At 37.4% G+C, this 19,350-nt stretch overlaps 1 protein-coding gene across 1 annotated transcript; it reads right to left on the bottom strand.

Annotated features, from left to right (window-relative positions):
- Positions 1–8,607: 8,607 nt before the first annotated feature.
- LOC112003317 (sugar transport protein 8) lies at positions 8,608–12,631 on the bottom strand. Its single transcript, XM_024035506.2, has 4 exons — positions 12,323–12,631; positions 11,613–11,932; positions 9,712–10,338; positions 8,608–9,276 (listed from the first exon to the last, which is right to left on the bottom strand). The coding sequence occupies exons 1-4, from the start codon at positions 12,453–12,455 to the stop codon at positions 8,818–8,820; spliced, it is 1,539 nt and encodes a 512-aa protein (XP_023891274.1). The 5' UTR covers positions 12,456–12,631; the 3' UTR covers positions 8,608–8,817.
- Between the last annotated feature and the right edge of the window lie 6,719 nt (positions 12,632–19,350).

Raw genomic sequence — 19,350 nt, 5'->3', positions numbered from 1 at the left:
CTCTTATATTATTCCTACCTAAATACATGGATTCTAAATGCTGAATTACAAACAAATTTGGCATAGAATAAAGCCAACACATAATTGAATAAATTCAACTTCATACATGTGAATGTAAAAAGTGACTCAGCAAAAAGAAAAAATGTAAAAAAGTAAAAAACAAGTGGACTAAAAATAAAATTTTGGTTTTTTTTTTAAAAAAAAAAAATTCAAAATATGAGATAAGGTCTTATGAGTGTTCTCAATTTCATAGCTACAAACTTACAATAGGGGATGAGAGAAGATGGGGATTTGCTATTTGGACAACTTTATTATTATTTGAGGGTACAAACAAATCGTTAAGCTCAATTGATAAATATTTTTTTTAATTGTAAAATAAGAAATTTGAGTTAAAATTTTGTTTACATTAAAAAGAAACCTAATGGTAAATAATAGTTATCATAGAGTAGATGTCGTGTTTAGGTAGAAAATTAAAGAAAAGTGGTGGGTTTTAAATTGAAATTTCCTATTTTTAGGTTACGTGATGGTTTGGGTTTTGATCAAATTAATTTTTAGCTAAGCTAAGCTAAGCTTTGTTAGTTTAATGGTTATAGTATTTAAATTAGTTGCAATACTTTTTTAGAAGATTAATTTGAAAAAATAAAAAAGAAGAAAAAAAAAATGAGGATAATTTGTCTTGATTTGCATATAGTTTTGCTAGACAACCTAACCCATGTAAGTTGAGTTGGTTTTTATACTTGTGATGGGTGGGGTTAGGAATTTCTCAGCCTAAAAGAGTTTGGTTGGATTAAATTGTTTTTTAACCCAATATAATCCATGCGTACACTCTTCCCTAGTTTAAACTCAAGGACAAGACAAATTTTAATTGACTATATGGATTCTTTAAAAACAAAAAACAAAACAAAATTTTACATAAGAAAAAAGGGCTTCAATGCACATTATTACTTTCTTAGGTAACTAGTATGTATAGGAGCTATTGATGTTTTGTGTTTTGTTATTGATAAAATAGTATTCATGATGCTTAGTTTTCTATTGGGTTTTCACCGTAACATGTTCGTTTAAATTCATAAATAGAAGCTAATACAAAGATTATAGAAACAACAAGGATTTCAGTTAAGTGAGGTGATTGACTTACTACAAGTTCAGCAATCAAAGACCTATGACAAAGGGCCAACCTACCAATTAAGCCAAAGACCAACCAACAGGATTGGTCAAAGGCATTCTGAAAGTTAAGTTATTAAGGAAGTGAAAATATTTGTAATAAAAATCACATAGTAACAATGCAGTATATGAATACATACAATGTCCAATAACTTGGAATAGGTAATTATTGAGTTTCATTGATAAGGAGTTATGGCATTTTCCCACAAAAAATCATTACTAGATCTTAAAAACACATCATCCCTCTCAAATTGGCTAAACGAATGAGATTAGGGTGCAATTCCTAGTTAGTAGAGTAGTGGTGCATGTCTTGTTAAATTTCATATTTAACACAAAAAAATGAAAGATCCTAAAAAATTCATATTATATTGAACTTTTCAATGCATTGCACGAATTACGTACAAAATAATTTATCATAATTACACAAACCTCAAGAAGAATGTCATTTTATTTATAGTTTGAGGTTCATGAAACCGGGATTTTTTTCAAAATAACACTGAATCTCAAACACTTTCGTTAGTTAGCACGTTTTCAATACAATTTAGCAAACTAACATCTCGAGTGGAAGGAACTTGATTTTGTTGTGCTAAATTGAGTGTGATGAACTTGAGTTCCACGAAACTCGAGTCTTTAAGACTCAATTTCCATGAGAGTGATGAACACCAAACATCATCAAACCAAATACCTAGACAAGAAAAACAACAAACCCAAAAGATCCAACCAAGAAAACAATGATTAGAGGAAAACCTTCGCCTGGAGCTTCGTCGTCGCCACCGCCGCGGCTTGGAACTTTCGCTATTGCTGCCTAGGTTCAATCTGAGCTGAATGGTTTGGGTTAAAGAGATTTGGGTTCGTGGGGTTTGCCTTCTTCGTGGTTTCTGTTTGGGTTTGATCTTTCTGGTTTGTTCCTTCTTTGTGGTTTGTTGTTTCTTTGTGTTTCTTTTTTGGGTTTCGTCTTCGTGTTTCTTCTTGTTTATTTTTCTTCTTCATTTAGTCTGGGTTTCTAGGTTTCTTCATTCTGGTTTGTTTTTCTTCTTTTCTTCTTCATGTAGTTTGGGTTTCTTCGTCTTTGTTTGATCTCTTTATGGAACTCGAGTCTGTAATGCTCGATTTCCACGCATACAACTTGAGTTCAATGACTCGATTTAGCACAACAAAATCGAGCATATTGAACTCGAGATGTTAGTCTGCTAAAAATTTTTGAAAATGTGTTAACTAATGAAATTGTTTGAGTTTTAGTGTTATTTTGAAAAAAAAAAAAAAATCCCATGAAACCTAAAAAGAGGTTGGTGTAATTTAAACTCCCCTCCCAAAAAAAAAAAAAAAAAAAAAAAATGAGCCTATTGCGGCGGGTGCAAAAACTACCGCTATATGTCGCCTATTGCTGCGCGTTTTGGGCCTGCCGCTATACATGAGATCTATTGTGGCGTTCTATTGTTCTGCCGCAATAGTTCTAGTATTTTGCGGTGTACTACAGCGGCAAGCCAATGACCCACCGTAATAGACCTATTTTAGCGGCCCCAAGCTTAGATATAGCAGCGTGTCAATGACCCGCTGCAATAGACCTTTACATTCCCCCCACCTGCACCTAAATTTTCCCCCACACACACTCTCTCGCACACACACTCTTTCTCTCTCTCAGACGCTTTGAAAATCTCTTCACTGTCTCATCTCTACTACTACCCACAAACCCACAACCACAGCCACCACCACCCAACCCCCAACCACAGCCACCACCACCACCCAAAAATCGAGCCTAGTTAGGTCCAAAAACAAATAGGTCAGGTCTAGCCCGACCCATTTCTCTTATCATTTCTAACCCTAATGGTTCATCCCCCTAATCTAGAACCTTCCCTTTATCTGCTATCTCATCCAAACTCTCTTGATAGAAACCCGTGGCTTGAGCTACTTGATCTCAAACCAGCACTGCCACCATATCAAAAACCCTCTAGACCCTTACCGAGATCTCTCCAATCTAGGTTTGAGCTCTCTCTCTCTCCCTCTCGGCGTAAAGCTTTTATCTCTCTCTAGACCCTGATCTCCCTCTCACGCAAAGACATTACTTCTCTCTCATTCTCATTCATCGCTTTCTCTCCTTTCCACTCTCCAATCGCTCCTGCATCTGCATTCTCCATTGGCATTTGTACGCACAACTCTTTTGCATTCATCGATTCCTATTTCTTTTTTCTAGTTATTGTTATCGAAACCCTAATTTCTTGTTTGGTACACAACAGGACCGAAAGACTAGTTAAAAGAGCAAAAGAGGAAGTCCTCGAGGTTTATCTTGGCACCGATTGACACTTCGCGAGAAATTCTTTGCTCTGTCTATCTCTCACTTAGTATGATTCTCTATTTCTCTAATTCTTTGGTGTTATTATTATTATTTTGGTTTGATTTGTTTGGTTTTTGAATAGCGGCTAGGGATTTTGAATATACTAACAAGGATTTAGAGGAAATTCAAGTGCTGTCGAGATTGGCCAATGGCATTGCCCTTCACTTTCTCAGGTAAAAATGCCTTTTTTTTGTTAATTAAATAATTTTTAATAAATACTTATGTAAAAGAAATAAAGTAATCAATATCAATATATATATAAAAGTAGAGACCTCATGTAATAGTGTATGAGGTTCTGCCACGTGGCACTCTAATATTGCATTTAACATTTTTTTCCTTTTTTCATTAAGTATTTTTTTACTGTTATTCAATAAATCATAGTAACTTATTTTTACTATTATATAAATTTAACATTTTTTTTACCTCTTTTTATTAAGTTTTTTTTTTTACTGTTACCCAATAGATCATAGTAACTTATTGCATTTAACATTTTTTTTTACCTTTTTTCATTAAGTTTTTTTTACTGTTACCCAATAAATTATAGTAACTTATTTTTACTATTATATAAATTTAGTATTTTTTTACCTCTTTTTATTAAGTTTTTTTTACTGTTACCCAATAGATCATAGTAATTTATTTTTACTATTATATTGATATGAACTGTTCTTGACAATTAGACCAATTAGACCAAAAGTTATTCACCATAAAATGGATTACTTTGTAAAAGTAGACCAAACCTTATAAAAGGCTCAAGCCCAGTTGTTACCTTACATATTATGACCCAAGTTTGACCATTCCCACGTGTAAATCAAAGCAAAAACTCTTGCCTTCTTACAAACTCTCTTCTTCCTCCCCCACGTATAGATGATACTTCTAGAAAATCTCATTCTCATAAATTATCTCTTCATTTTCCCCCAATTTCAATTCAATAAACTTTTATCTATTAATAATATTCTATGCAATTTATGCAGACAAATTCTTTGTCATCGACCAATGTAACAAATATATATATAAATCTTGAGATCCCTCAGGTTGCTGAAATAATTGACAAGTGCATATTTCTAAAATTTATAATAACAAAAAAGTCTAATAAATGGCATATACTATCTCACAAAATGCCATTAACTTAATATTTTCTTTAAAAAAAATTCAATGATAGGAATGGTCAAAAACATGATCCTATACAAGAAATACCAAAAATACATGCAAAAAAATTTTCATAGGAGGATTTATCTTTAAATAATATGAAGACAATAGTAAAGATATCCCTCAGGTTGCTGAAATAATTGACAAGTGCGTATTTCTAAAATTTATAATAACAAAAAAGTCTAATAAATAGCATATACTATCTCACAAAATGCCATTAACTTAATATTTTCTTTAAGAAAATTCAATGATAGAAATGGTCAAAAACATGATCCTATACAAGAAATACCAAAAATACATGCAAAACAATTTTCATAGGAGGATTTATCTTTAAATAATATGAAGACAATAGTAAAGATAAAATGCATTGAATGAGATCTTACGAAACGGGTTTATTAATTATTTCAAATTATACTCATCATTTATGTAAAAAAATAATAATACATCATATTATTTACATTAAAAAAATAATACATATTAATTTCAAAGTTCATTACTGTTACCCAATAAATCATAGTAACTTATTTTTACTATTATATAAATTTATCATTTTTTACCTCTTTTTATTAAGCTTTTTTTTTTTTTTTTTTTAACTATTACCCAACAGATCATAGTAACTTATTGCATTTAACATTTTTGACATTTTTTCATTTAGTTTTTTTACTGTTACCCAATAAATCATAGTAACTTATTTTTACTATTATATAAATTTAGCATTTTTTACCTCTTTTTATTAACTTTTTTTTTTACTGTTACCCAATAGATCATAATAACTTATTTTTACTATTATATTGATATAAGCTGTTCTTGACAATTAGACTAATTAATTAGACCAAAAGTTATTCACTATAAAATGGATTACCTTTTAAAAGTATACCAAACCTTATAAAAAACTCAGGCCCAGTTCTTACCTGATATATTACGACCCAAGTTTGACCATTTCCACGAGTAAATCAAAGCAAAAACTCTTACCCTCTTACAAACTCTCTTCTTCCTCCTCCACATATAGATAATACTTCTAGAAAATCTCATTCTCATGAAATATCTTTTCATTTTTCCCTAATTTCAATTCAATATACTTTTGTTTATTAATAATATTCTATGCAATTTATGCAAAAAAATTCTCTATCATCGACTAGTGCAACAAAAATATATATATAAATCTTGAGATTCCTCAAGTTGCTAAAATAATTGACAAGTGCATATTTCTAAAATTTATAATAATAAAAAAGTCTAATAAATAGCATATACTATCTCACAAAATGCCATTAACTTAATATTTTCTTTAAAAAAATTCAATGATAGGAATGGTCAACAACATGATCCTATACAAGAAATACCAAAAATACATGCAAAACAATTTTCATAGGAGGATTTATCTTTAAATAATATGAAGACAATAGTAAAGATAAAATGCATTGAATGAGATCCTATGAAACATGTTTGTTAATTATTTCAAATTATACTCATCATTTATGTAAAAAAATAATAATACATCATATTATTTACATTAAAAAAATAATACATATTAATTTCAAAGTTCATTGCAAGATGTGAACTACTAGGATATTGCAATAATAAGTAACATTGATACAACAATGAGTTGGTATTACATTTTGTGCCTACTTTGTGAAAGAAATGTCAAATTACAAGCGGATCATTTTGGTGTGCAAAATGTAAAACAAAAATAAATCTTTCTATCCCAAAGTTAGAGGCACTGACATTAACTACATAATCTCCAAATATTTATATTATATTTATCTCACTATAACTATTATATATATACAATTGCAAACTACTTCAGATACAGGATTCAAATTGAAGTTTTTAATGCAACTAACAAAACAAAGTTTGTGATTTTTGATCGAGATGCTGAGAAAATCCTAAATATATCTACAAGATCGAGATCTTGCTGAAAAATAAACTAAGGTACAACTTATTTAAATTATTGTAAAAATATTGTTATTAGAGAAGAAATCCCACGTGATTTGAAAAAAAAAATTAGTAAAAAAATGGATTTCTCTACTTCATTTGAATGAATTCAATCTAAAAGATGGTTTTGAAAATTACATAGTTGCAAGATTTTTGATGTGCCTTCAAATGATAAAAAGGTATGGAAGAAAAAAAAAAAAAACACAATTCAACATGCTATATTAATTCTTTTTGCTGTACTATTCCAAAATTTACAAAAATAAAAAATTTACAAAAAACTGTCACATCATTGAAATTTAATATAAATACAAATACCTAAGAAAATTCTTAGCGACAAAGTCCAAACTTTGTAAGATCTAATCAAGAATCTCTCGATGTCAATTCATTAGTAATTAACACAAATGATGCAACGAAAGGAAAAAAATTATGAAAGCTCAAAAATTGAACAAATATGGACGGACTAAATTTCAAATGTTGAAGATGGAGAAACTGATGATGACAACAAGTGTCACCATACTACAATAACAAAGTATTGAAAAAAAAATCGTAATGAAGCTTTTTATTACATCACATAATGAAAATCAATAATATAGAATGAATTAATATGCTTTTATCAACTTTTATTATACAATATTACTCCAAGTTGTTTTCATTATTGCTCATTACTTGAACAAAATAATTATAATAGATATATGTGTGCAATTTATGATTGTTACTTTTTATGATAAACTCATTACTAACAAAGTTTTATAATAAATATGCTATAATATTTTCCAAAAATAAATTTACATAAAACATTACAACATTATCCGTGCATCGCACGGGAAACTTACTAGTTACATCAAATTGGTGCAAATTTATGAATGAATGTATAATTTATATGATTATTTAACATACTAATGTGTTTTTTTTTTCCTTCTAAAATAATGTAGGATCTTACGATCCACGATCCAATCCTACAATTCACGATCCGATTCTATGATTCACAATCCGACCTATCTCCCACGATCCTACGTAGAATCCTGATTTTGACAACCTTGCCTGAGTTAGCTGTGCTATGAATTTATTTCATCACCCACTTTTTTAAAATCAGAAAACGTTTAGTCTTTTTTTTTTTTTTTGGGTTTTTGATGGGAAGAAATTGTTTAGTCTTAGGATCTGTTTGGCATTAATTATTTTTGCCAGCTTATTTTTGCTATTATTCATGAGTCCTACGAAATTGTTTAGTCTTAGGATCCGTTTGGCATTGATTGTTTTTGCCAGCTTATTTTTGCTATTATTCATAATTCCTACTGTACTTTTTGGTACTATTTATGAATTTCACTGTACTATTTCAACTAACTTTTACCTTTATTTACAATACTTTCAACAAAAAAATTTCAGTTTCGGCCAGTTATTCATTCATTGTCATTGGTAATGTGTACTAAATTCAAAAGTACGAATCTTACTTTCTTCCAACAAAATCTCAGTGTGTGTGTGTGTGTGTGTGTGTATATATATTTTTGGATTTTACTAATGTATACTTTAAGGGCACACAATAGTAAACCAATTTTAGAAAAAATTTATTGAAAATTAAAAAAGTTTTTACAACTTTTTCAATTCCCAATAAAACTTTTCCAAAAATGGATTCATTAACCAGACCTTTTTTTTTTTTTCTCTAATATTCGGGCGTATCTAGCAAGACAATGGTCACTTTGGTTTTCACCACCCACTTGCTCAAAGTCAAACACAAATATTAAATCAAGAACTTTGTTAACAAGTGTCAGCCAGCACCTATTAATGAACTAGCTGTGGTTCATTTATGATTTATCACAAATCTCACCTGCATTGAAAAGTGGTAAAATTTTACTTTTCAGTTGTGATTTATGTTCAACGTGTACTTTGATTTCTCCAATACTCCATTTAAACTGACACACATTTAATACATATTTAATTTTTTTCCATATCCCTAAAAAAAGATGAATAATTTACTTTAAATTTTATCACATTAACGGGTGCTGTACAGCACCCGTTAACAGCACCCTTAAATCAAAAGCTATAAATCTAATAACTTAGAGAATCTGAGGCCAGGATAGAAATGAAAAGGGTCCAGTCGTAGTTCTTCTTTTCAATAGCCACTCACCAATAAAATTATTTGCTTATTCCTACCTAATAAGGACACTGAAAAATATGACATTCAAGTCTAGTAGTAAACAATAAGATAGTGCTTAAGAAAATTACAAAATCAATAAAAAATCATGATGAAGCTAGTTTTCCTCTGGTTTAGCTTGGATTTCCACGTCTCCCTCACCTTCATGATCAAAATACCTCTTCCAGAACCAATGCTTCTTCCAAACTCTTTCATTCATTTCATCAATTGGAATTCCTTTTGTTTCAGGCAGCAGGAAGATAGCAAATGTGCCCATTATAATAATCCAACCCACAAAGAAGAAGAAGATTCCAGATCTCATGGAGCAGAGCATTGAGAGGAATGCTTGAGCAACAACGAAGGTGCAAACCATGTTCATGCTAACAGCAAAGAAAAATCCGGCATTTCGAGTCTCGAGTGGGAAAATTTCACTAGGAATTAACCAGCCCAAGGGACCCCATGACCATGCAAAACCAGACACGAAAAGGCAGATCAAGATCACCACAAATATTGCATAATTACTTGGCATAGCGTTGGTAGATCTCAGATGCACTTTTAGTACTGCCCCCACTATGGTCTACAAGAAACAAAGTTGAGCGTTGTAAGTCTAGCTAGTAGCACAAAACAAAATGACAATTGAATATTCTAAAATTACAAGTTACTCAAAATATTAAATTGACCATATTGTTGCAGTAGCAATTAATCAAATTGTCATGATCTAGAGTGTGTTTCAAACCAAATTACTACCAAAAGGAATCTAAGTTCTTTTTCCAGTAAGTAATCTGAAATAGAATACCTTAAATTCTAGTGCTGATTAGTCCATTAATTGTATAAGTTGATGGCTAAAAAATCAGTGTCCCACTCTTTTTGCCATGTCTGATAAACTGACATGTGGTAGACTAAAACTCAGAGTGGAATAGAGTATTTTTACACAATGGATTCATACATGCATGCATGTAGCTTTGAAGATCTATCACATGCTTTTAATTGTTTCTATGTTTAATTTGCTTACCTGGGCTATAAGCATTTGAATTGCAGCTTGAACAAGCAATTTCTTTCTTCCAATTTTATCAACTGTGAAAATTGCAACCAATGTTGATAGTACATTAACCAAACCAGTAACCACAGCAGATAGTAGTGAAGCATCACCCCCAAACCCCATAGTTTGAAAGAGTACCGGGGCGTAAAACATGATCACATTGATACCAGTGAACTGCTGAAAGACTTGAAGAATTGTGCCACATATAAGTTGAGGCCTACTAGAGCGTTTCATAAGATTCCTGTAAGAGTGCTTGGCTTGTTTAGCCAATTCAGTGGCATGCAAAAGTTCTTCAAATTCTTTGTCAACATTGTCCACGCCCCTAATTTTCTTGAGAGTTTCCAAGCCTTTATCTTTCTTCCCACGCTCAATAAGGCTAGTTGGTGTCTCCACAATGATGATGGATCCAATGAGAAGGAATAGAGCAGGCACAGCAGCACCACCTAGTGAGACCCTCCAACCATTTGGGTGCAGGCGTGAAGTACCATAATTAATCAAATTTGCACATAGAATGCCCACTGTGATCAGAAACTGAAAGCAGACATTAAGGCCTCCCCGGTATTTGGCCGGAGCAATTTCTGATATAAACAATGGTACTGCCTGTATTGAAATTTCCCAAGAAAATCAAAAGTTAGAAAAAAAAAAATTCACAGTTCTTGAGTTTTAGAATTGTGATTAAGAAATTTAATGTTGGGAAAAGTCCCAAAAAAAAAAAACCTTTTTCGCATGTGATAAATTAAACCTTGTCTTTTTTATTGGATTTTAAGTACTTAAGACAATTTAAGTACTTAAAATCCAATAACAGAACAACCTATCTAGAGGAAGGAAAATTTTGATTGAGGTTTGTTACACGGAAAAAAAAAAAAAAAAAAACATTTTTTGCTGTGTGTTTTCTTCTCCACATAAGAGAGAGGATAACAAACATATCTATAATTTATAATCTATATTATATATAAAATTAAAACAGTTTGAATTTTAATTGAACTTATAATATTGTGCCACATTAATTTGTAAAACCTCACAATTTTACATAATATTATTTAATTATATTTTTATATTTAATTTATTTTTATTGTATTACTAATCCCTCCATTTGAATTTTGGTACAATATATTTTCTTTAATAGTAAAATATATAATTCCTTAAACAAATACAACCATATTAAATGCCTAATATCTTCTCAAAAAAAATATTAAAATAGCTAATATTAGTAGTATAGTTTCATTTACAAACACAATCATAGTAAATTTATATTAATAACTATCATAATTATTAAATTTCATATTTAAGAATTAATTAATAAAAGAGAAATAAAATCATATTATGTTGAATTTTCACAAGTTTTCAACTAGTTGCTTACTAAAAGAAAAGTTTTAAACATAAATAAGAAATAACGAAAGCAATATTTAAGAGAGGGGAATTGAAGTAATGAGACCAAAAGCAGGTTATGGTTAGTAGTTTTTAATATAAAATAACTTATAAATATGGTGTTTAAAATGAAAAAATTAAAAATTTAGGGCTTAAGGAGTCAGGGTCCGTTTGGATACAACTTATTTTACTGAAAACTGAAAACACTGTAACAAAATAATTTTTAAATGTATGAATAATACCGTATGACTCATTTTTAATAAAAAAAAGTTACTGAAAAGTGAAATTTGTGAGTCTTGTGAACATGAAGAGTGCACGTGAGCACTGTATGCAGGAGAAAAGTCAACAACTACAACTTTGAAAAAAAGAAAAAAAAGAAAGAGAAAACACGCAAGAAGAAAATGCAAACGTAAATAAGTTGTATCCAAACCGGGATTAAGAGCAAACTAGGGTTTTTTTTTCCCCAAAGAACTTCCCCCTATGTATGTTTGTGATATTAGTGTTACCTGGTTGCCAAATCCAACTCCGGCGCCAAGACACAACCTTCCTGCAATTAACATGCCTATGTCTTTAGCAGCGGTGTTTAAGATGGCTCCAGCAACAAAGAATATAGAAGCGGCTTGAATTGTCGGTTTTCGACCAAACTTCTTGCATGCCATGGAGGCAAAAAACGAAGCCACAATGGCTGCAAGGTAGAGTGAAGACGTGAAGAGCTGGAGATATTGGTTATTGTACTTGCAGTAGTTGTTTTCTTCGACTTGGTGCTTCTTAACGTAAACAGCAGGAAAGAATCTTATCAAGAAATCATCCATTGATGTCACTCCACCTATATCAACAAAATCAATCCATTAAAACTCTAATCAACACACCGTACACTTAAAGTCACAATTTCTCTGTGCAAAAGTGCGAATTAAAATCGTAACTTGAAATCATGATTTTTTTATATGCAAAGTGACGTGTGTATAGCATGTGTAAGTAAGTGTGTATAAGAGACATTTACCAAAACAAAAACCAAAACAAACTAAAACTAGTAGTATAATCTGTATAGATAATATTATCCTTTTTAAAAAGGATTAAATTCAACCATGTGATTTATTGGTTTATATAAATTTGATTAATTGAAATCTAATATACTAGATCTAGCAAACTGTATCCAAGTATTCCTTAAATATATATATATATATATATGATAATTGATATGGTTGCCAGTACATACCTGAAATGCCAATATCGTAGCCAAACATAAGGCCACCAAAGGCCGCAATAACACTACAAACAATGACCTGCGTTGTAAGCTCGGCGGGGAAGTCTGGATCGCCACCAGATTTGGCAATGACTATGGGAGCCATGGTCACACTTTTGCTTATTCTGAGAAATGAACTTTAGCCTGATTTCGCTTCACTTTACTGAACGATCAATTTTTTTTTGAATTTTTCTGTGACAGATATAGATCATATATAGAAGGCCAAGTTATACTAGTACTACCCGACGTATGAGTAGCTTGCTAAGTGCTAACTAGAAGAATGATTCAATTTTATCTTATCTTTTTATTTTAAGAAAAGTACTACATTCGTAACATTTTTATAATACTTTTATAATAAATTATAGGTGGTTAATTTTTATTGGATCTAATGTAAACCTACTATTGAAATGACTTTTCTTACTACTAATAACAACCCGTAACAATCTGCCACTTAGGAATTATTGTGAAAATGTTGTAGATATAGCATTTCTCCGCTTTACGTAAATGTATTTGAGAATCCTAAAATCTCTCACACAACTCCGTAATTCCCCAATTTGTTAGGATTTATCATCTTGACAACTTCCCTTCCTAGTCATCAACATATCACACTAGCTTTATCCCAAAAAAAAAATAAATAAATAAATACGACACTAAAAAACTACCACCCAATTTTTTTTTTTTAATAAAAAGCCATGTATTAATAAAAAACTACAGTTGCCAAGAGCAGGGGCAGCTCCATGTGTTCTTCAGTTATATCTATCTCTGTATCCCAAAAATAAAAAGGTTATATATACCTTAAAAAAATGAATTTTAAATTAATGAGTTGTTGACCACCCTAGAAGAAAAAAAAAACTTGACCATCCTAAAAAAGAAAAAAAAAATTGAACGTCCTAAATAAAAAATTTAAGTTCATTAAAAATAAATTTTGACCTTTCCAAAATTTTGGTCCATTGAAAGTTGAAGCAAAAAATTGCAAAAAAAAAAAAAAATGCTATGTTCACAACATTTCCACAATACTTTTGTAGGGTCAGTTTTTGTTGCCTAAGCCCAAAAAAGATGGGTTAAAGGCCCAACGAACCCAGAACAATGAATTTGTAGAGAGTGGGTTGAAGGTTTAGGCGCTGACCGGCATTTACGAAGCATGAACACCTTTCTCTTTTACTGAAAAAATACTTAGAACAATTTACAACTAGGGGACGCTCCTCGGCCCATAGCCGAAGAGGCTTTCTCCCTCCCAAAAACCCCATTTTACACTTTGCTCGTATCCCTTATATATTACTCTCTTCCTCATTCTGTTAATCATTCATTGGCCTCTCCTCTGGCTGCATGTCCCATCAGAGGTCGTATCCGTGCTCAAGTGGTTCACCCTGATCGATGTAGCCCTGCCCGGGGGTTGCATCCCCATTAATGCGGCCAGAAGGGTTAGGTGAACATATTAAGTGTTGAGGTGACAACTTGCTCTGGGTTTGTCCCTCCCCCCTACAATTACCCTCAGTATGCCAAGGACAAGAGGGTCCTCGGCGTAGATCCAAAGAAGAGTTTTCTCTCCAAATTGGCCTCGGATAGTCATCCTTCCACGGATTGGGCCATTTAGGCATGGCTTGGAGTGGGCCGAGGCTGCACAATTTCCTAGCCCCACAATAGCCCCTCAAAATCTTGCTGCACGCATCCTCGGGCGGGGAGTAGGATTTTGACATCCTCGGCCTTACCTCTGTCAGGATTAGGGTCTATTCACCTGCCCAATGCACGTTACTGACGTTCCGGAGCACGTAACGTGCCCATTATTAAATTCAGGCGACTCTGTGCTCCCCACGTCTAGTGAGGCGTTATCCATCCAACGGCGGGAGTTCGTTTCGCATTTATGGGCGGGAAAGCCCGCGTTGCTCCTCGATTCGGGGTATAAATACCCGTACGAACCGCTTCTCCCTGTTCCTCATTTGTAATCAAGAGTTTCTCGTGCGCCTTTTCTGAGTCCAGCCATACTCTCACATCTTCAGCACAAAAGCCTGTCCGAGGAGCTCCTCCTCTTTTCAGTAAGTTGCTCTATCTCTCTCTGAGCTTTCTCTCCCGTTATTCCTTATCCTTCATTTGTCCCTTCTTAGTTCCTTTAGGTGTCAATTGGGATGGGTAGGTTTAAGAAATACGTCCACACCGAGGAGACGATGGAGAAATTCATCGCAGACTACCGGATCCCCGCCAATGTGGGCTTGAGATATAGTGAGGATGGGGATTGGCGCTTACATAAGCAGGAGGGTGAAGTGGTAATCCTCATCGCCGCCTTCCTCGAAGGGGGAATGACGATCCCAATGGGGCCGGTGATAAGGGACTACCTCACGCACTTCCGGTTGGCCCCTACCCAATGTGGGATAAACGTCTTTAGGATTTTGGGCTGTGTGGACGTCCTGAATGGGAAGATGGGACTAGGGTTGACTCACCACGACGTGAATTGGTGCTACAACCTTTAGCATCTTAGGGGCAAGTCTTATTATCTGAAAACGAGGGACGACAGGGTGCGACTCATCCAGTGCCTCCCTGAGTCCAACAAGGGGCTTAGCGAAGACTTCCTCATCGTGTCGGGGGCATGGCATAATGGCCTTCACTGCCCAACGACAGAAGGGGTACCAGGTGGGGCAGTAGGAGTAGGAGGGGTTTTGAGTTTTCTTGCACTTTTTCCTTTTGCTAACATGGCGGTGTTTTCCGTTTGCAGACCCGCACGCCTTTGAGCGCCACTTCCATTTGACTAACCAGGAAGACTTGCAGAAGGTGCTAAAGGCGCCGGTTTACGTAAACGAGGACGACAATCAAGTTAGAGCCGCCCATTTAATCTTGGGGTATACGCCCACCCAGAAGTCGTTCCCGGTTCCGAAGCACGTCATCCTAGCCAATGATCCTCGGCTTCAGAGGATTACTGTGACCGAGGACGGATTTTCGATTCCTGAGGCGCCCCCCGATCAGGAAGCTGTCACACTAGCCGTCCCCTCCTCTTCCCAACCGTTCGCTGGGGCTGCCGATGAAGGTCCAGAGCGGGAGGAGGACCCGTTTGACGTTTTTGCTGAGCTTGATCGGTCCGAGGATCCGCCTGGGTACTTGGGTGACCCTAATCTAAGCGAAGCAGATCTCCTTGCTTCTAAAGCCCCTCCACCAACAATGGGTTACAAGAGGAAGCCAACTACCGACTTGCTGGACTTGATCGAGGGCCAGCCAGGGAAGTCCCAACAAAAGCTTCCTCCTACCCCGCCGAAGACTAGGTCGACTTCTGCTCAGCAGAAGCTCCCTCCTCCACCCCAGACGCGTTCGCCCTTTCGGTCTGTGCCTGTCGCACCCAAGAAGATGAAGGACAAGGGGAAGGGGCCTATAGAGGAGAAAACGGTGCCTTCGCAGGAGGGGGACTCTACTCTGCGGCCATCCAAGCAGCTGAGGATAGGCGGAAAGAGTCTGGATAGGCAGGTCGCTGACACCACCTCGTCCGAGGCTGAGGCCTGGCTCCCAGTCCCGATGTTCCGCGGGGAGCCATTGAGGGATAACGCCTCCCTTAGGAACTTCAACGAGGGCGAAGGGACGCGCGTGGCCGATGCACTAGAGAGGAGCCTGCTGCTCCCGGCAGACATGGCGGAGCTTAACTCTTTGACGAGTGAGCAGGTCTTCCTCAGCCTCAAGCGATATGTGGGGATGGTAAGGGCTTTAGCCTCGGATCTTCTCCCACTCTTTTTCTTTTATTGGGCTTATAGCGCGTCGTTTGTTCCGGCAGGCTATCCAAGCTATCTTTGCGTTGGAGGGGGCGGCAAACAACCAGAAGGAGAACCTCAAACGGGAGCGTGCTTGGCGCTACAAGGCCACTCGGACCCTGAAGAGTTCCGAGGCTGACCTCGCCAAGGCCCGAGAGGCTTTGACGGCGGTGTCCAGGGAGTGGGACAATGCTCTGTCTGGTCTCGAGGGTGCCCAAACTCAGGCCAATGAGCAGACGAGACGCCTGGACCAGGCGGAGGAGCAATTGCGGATCGTGAGGGATCTAATCGCTGATCTGCAGGCTAAGGCGGCAAAGGCCGAGGAGTCCCAGAGGGGGGCCGAGTGGGCTAGAGACCAGGCTCTGCGGGCTAAAGACGAGGCTGACTACGGCAGGGATATGGCCGAGCGTGCCAAGGAGGAGGCTGAGTCCGCAGCCTATGCTGATGGGATGGCTTCGGTAGAGGCCGCCTACAAGGCTCAAGTCCCGAGGGTGTGTAGGTGATATTGTTCGCAGGTCTGGGCTGAGGCCCTCAAACAAGCTGGGGTGGAGGCTGCGTCCGACCTGTGGAAGGCGGAGAACGTGTATTATCCCCCCGCTATCCGTGAGGCTGCCCCTGAGGACCCTGAGGTTGGGGAGATTGCTGAAGAGGTGCAGGCAGCTAAACTGGGGGAGCATTTGAGTGAGGAGGTGCCCCCAGAGATAGTGGAGATCCCTTCCAATGATTCAGCCCCCACCACTGAGGAAGTAGCTGCTCTTGCCGTACCCTCGCAGACCATCCCCTTAGGCCAGGGCTCGGAGGGGTCAGGGGTTGCCTCTGTCCAGCCGGAGCAAGAGGAGTAGACTCCCCGGCGTTTCGGCTCGTCCTGCTATCACGTTGTCATTTTATTTTGTTATACTTCTCTTCTGTGTACTGTGGCTCTCGCCATGCAATTTTTACGAACTCATCGTTGTAATGCGAATTTGATTTCCCTTTATTTGAATTGTTTATTTGTGTACACGCTGCCTGCTTTTCCTTTCTTCCTTAGATATGTATGACTTTAGCTTGAATTGCATGTCGGTCAGTTACGCCAGTAACGATGATAAGGAGAGAGAACGTATGCATGGGCAACTCTCTTGCGTCTCAAGGGCCCTGTGGGGCTTGGTCCTTTCCTAACTTGGGATATTTTGTAGTTAGCCTTCCTGTAGGCCTGAGTCCGAAGGCCATGCGATGCCCCTGTTCTGTTCGGCACCATGGTCTAATTGAGCGGTTAGTTTCCCAATAGGCCTGAGTCCGAGGACCATGCAGTGCCTTGGTTCTGCCTAACGCTTTCGTTTCTCTGTAAGCATCTAGTTTCCCCATAGGTTTGAGTCCGAGGACCATGCAATATCTTGGTTCTATCTACTACCCAGGTATAGAGGAGCGAGTAGTTTCCCCATAGGCCTAAGTCTGAGGACCATGCAGTGCCTTGGTTCTGTCTAACGCTTTCATTTCTCTGTAAGCATCTAGTTTCCCCATAAGTTTGAGTCCGAGGACCATGCAATACGTTGGTTCTGTCTAGTACCCAGGTATAAAGGAGCGAGTAGTTTCCCCATAGGCTTGAGTCCGAGGACCATGCAGTGCCTTGGTTCTATCTAACGCTTTCATTTCTCTGTAAGCATCTAGTTTCCCCATAGATTTGAGTCCGAGGACCATGCAATACCTTGGTTCTGTCTAGTACCCAGGTATAGAGGAGCGAGTAGTTTCCCCATAGGCCTGAGTCCGAGGACCATGCAGTGCCTTGGTTCTGTCTAACGCTTTCATTTCTCTGTCCCAGGTATAGAGGAGCGAGTAGTTTCCCCATAGGCCTGAGTCCGAGGACCATGCAGTGCCTTGGTTCTGTCTAACGCTTTCATTTCTCTGTAAGTATCTAGTTTCCCCATAGGTTTGAGCCCGAGGACCATGCAATACCTTGGTTCTGTCTAGTACCCAGGTATAGAGGAACGAGTAGTTTCCCCATAGGCCTGAGTCCGAGGACCATGCAGTGCCTTGGTTCTGTCTAACGCTTTCATTTCTCTGTAAGCATCTAGTTTCTCCATAGGTTTGAATCCGAGGACCATGCAATACCTTGGTTCTGTCTAGTACCCAGGTATAGAGGAGCGAGTAGTTTCCCCATAGATTTGAGTCCGAGGACCATGCAGTGCCTTGGTTCTGTCTAACGCTTTCATTTCTCTGTAAGTATCTAGTTTCCCCATAGGTTTGAGTCCGAGGACCATGCAATACCTTGGTTCTATCTAGTACCCAGGTATAGAAGAGCGAGTAGTTTCCCCATAGGCCTGAGTCCGAGGACCATACAGTGCCTTGGTTCTGTCTAACGCTTTCATTTCTCTGTAAGTATCTAGTTTCCCCATAGGTTTGAGTCTGAGGACCATGCAATACCTTGGTTCGGTCTAGTACCCAGGTATAGAGGAGCGAGTAGTTTCCTCATAGGCCTGAGTCCGAGGACCATGCAGTGCCTTAGTTCTGTCTAACGCTTTCATTTCTCTGTAAGCATCTAGTTTCCCCATAGGTTTGAGTCCGAGGACCATGCAATACCTTGGTTCTGTCTAGTACCCAGGTATAGAGGAGCGAGTAGTTTCCCCATAGGCCTGAGTCCGAGGACCATGCAGTGCCTTGGTTCTGTCTAACGCTTTCATTTCTCTGTAAGCAGGGGTTTGTCCTCGGACCGCTATACTGGAGATGATTCTTCCTTGAGTCAGATTTTGATCTTACACGTGGCGTTAATCTCGCCTCCAGCTCGAGCCCCCATCGTTTTCATTTACGAAGCGTCACCTGGCCATTCGTTTTCTGCGCTTGATGTTTCGGTGCGCGAGACGCGCCCTCATTAATGTCCTCGTGAATTAGCACACATCCAGCGGTCTACGGCCCCTCGGAATTTGGTGGCTCCGTGATTAGCACTGTTGACAACTCTCTTTTCGAATTCTGCGTGAATTAATTCTCACCAACATTTATCCCCTATATAAGACTCTTCGGGGGGAAGGTTTCTTCACACTACATGAACTCCCAAACGCAATTAGAAACGCGTCCCCTCAATTTCTTTAGCCCCTTCAATAACCCCGTCAGGATTGTGGCCGGAGTTGGAGGACATGTGGCGGCTTTGGGCGGGTGTGAGGACATCCGGGCCAAGGGCCGTCGTGACCGCAGCCCCTACTATGTTTTCGGCGCGGCAGAGTTTAGGCGCTACCCCGATGGCGCCATGCACGGTGGCCCGGAGGGATGTCGTTGAAGTACCTAATGTCTCTCCCCGGAGCGCACCCC

Source organism: Quercus suber, unplaced genomic scaffold, assembly GCF_002906115.3.
Source record: "Quercus suber isolate HL8 unplaced genomic scaffold, Cork oak 2.0 scaffold_200, whole genome shotgun sequence".
Classification (NCBI taxonomy): domain Eukaryota; kingdom Viridiplantae; phylum Streptophyta; class Magnoliopsida; order Fagales; family Fagaceae; genus Quercus; species Quercus suber.
Note: the sequence above shows the minus strand (reverse complement) of the source record. Positions and strands in the feature narration are given on the sequence as shown.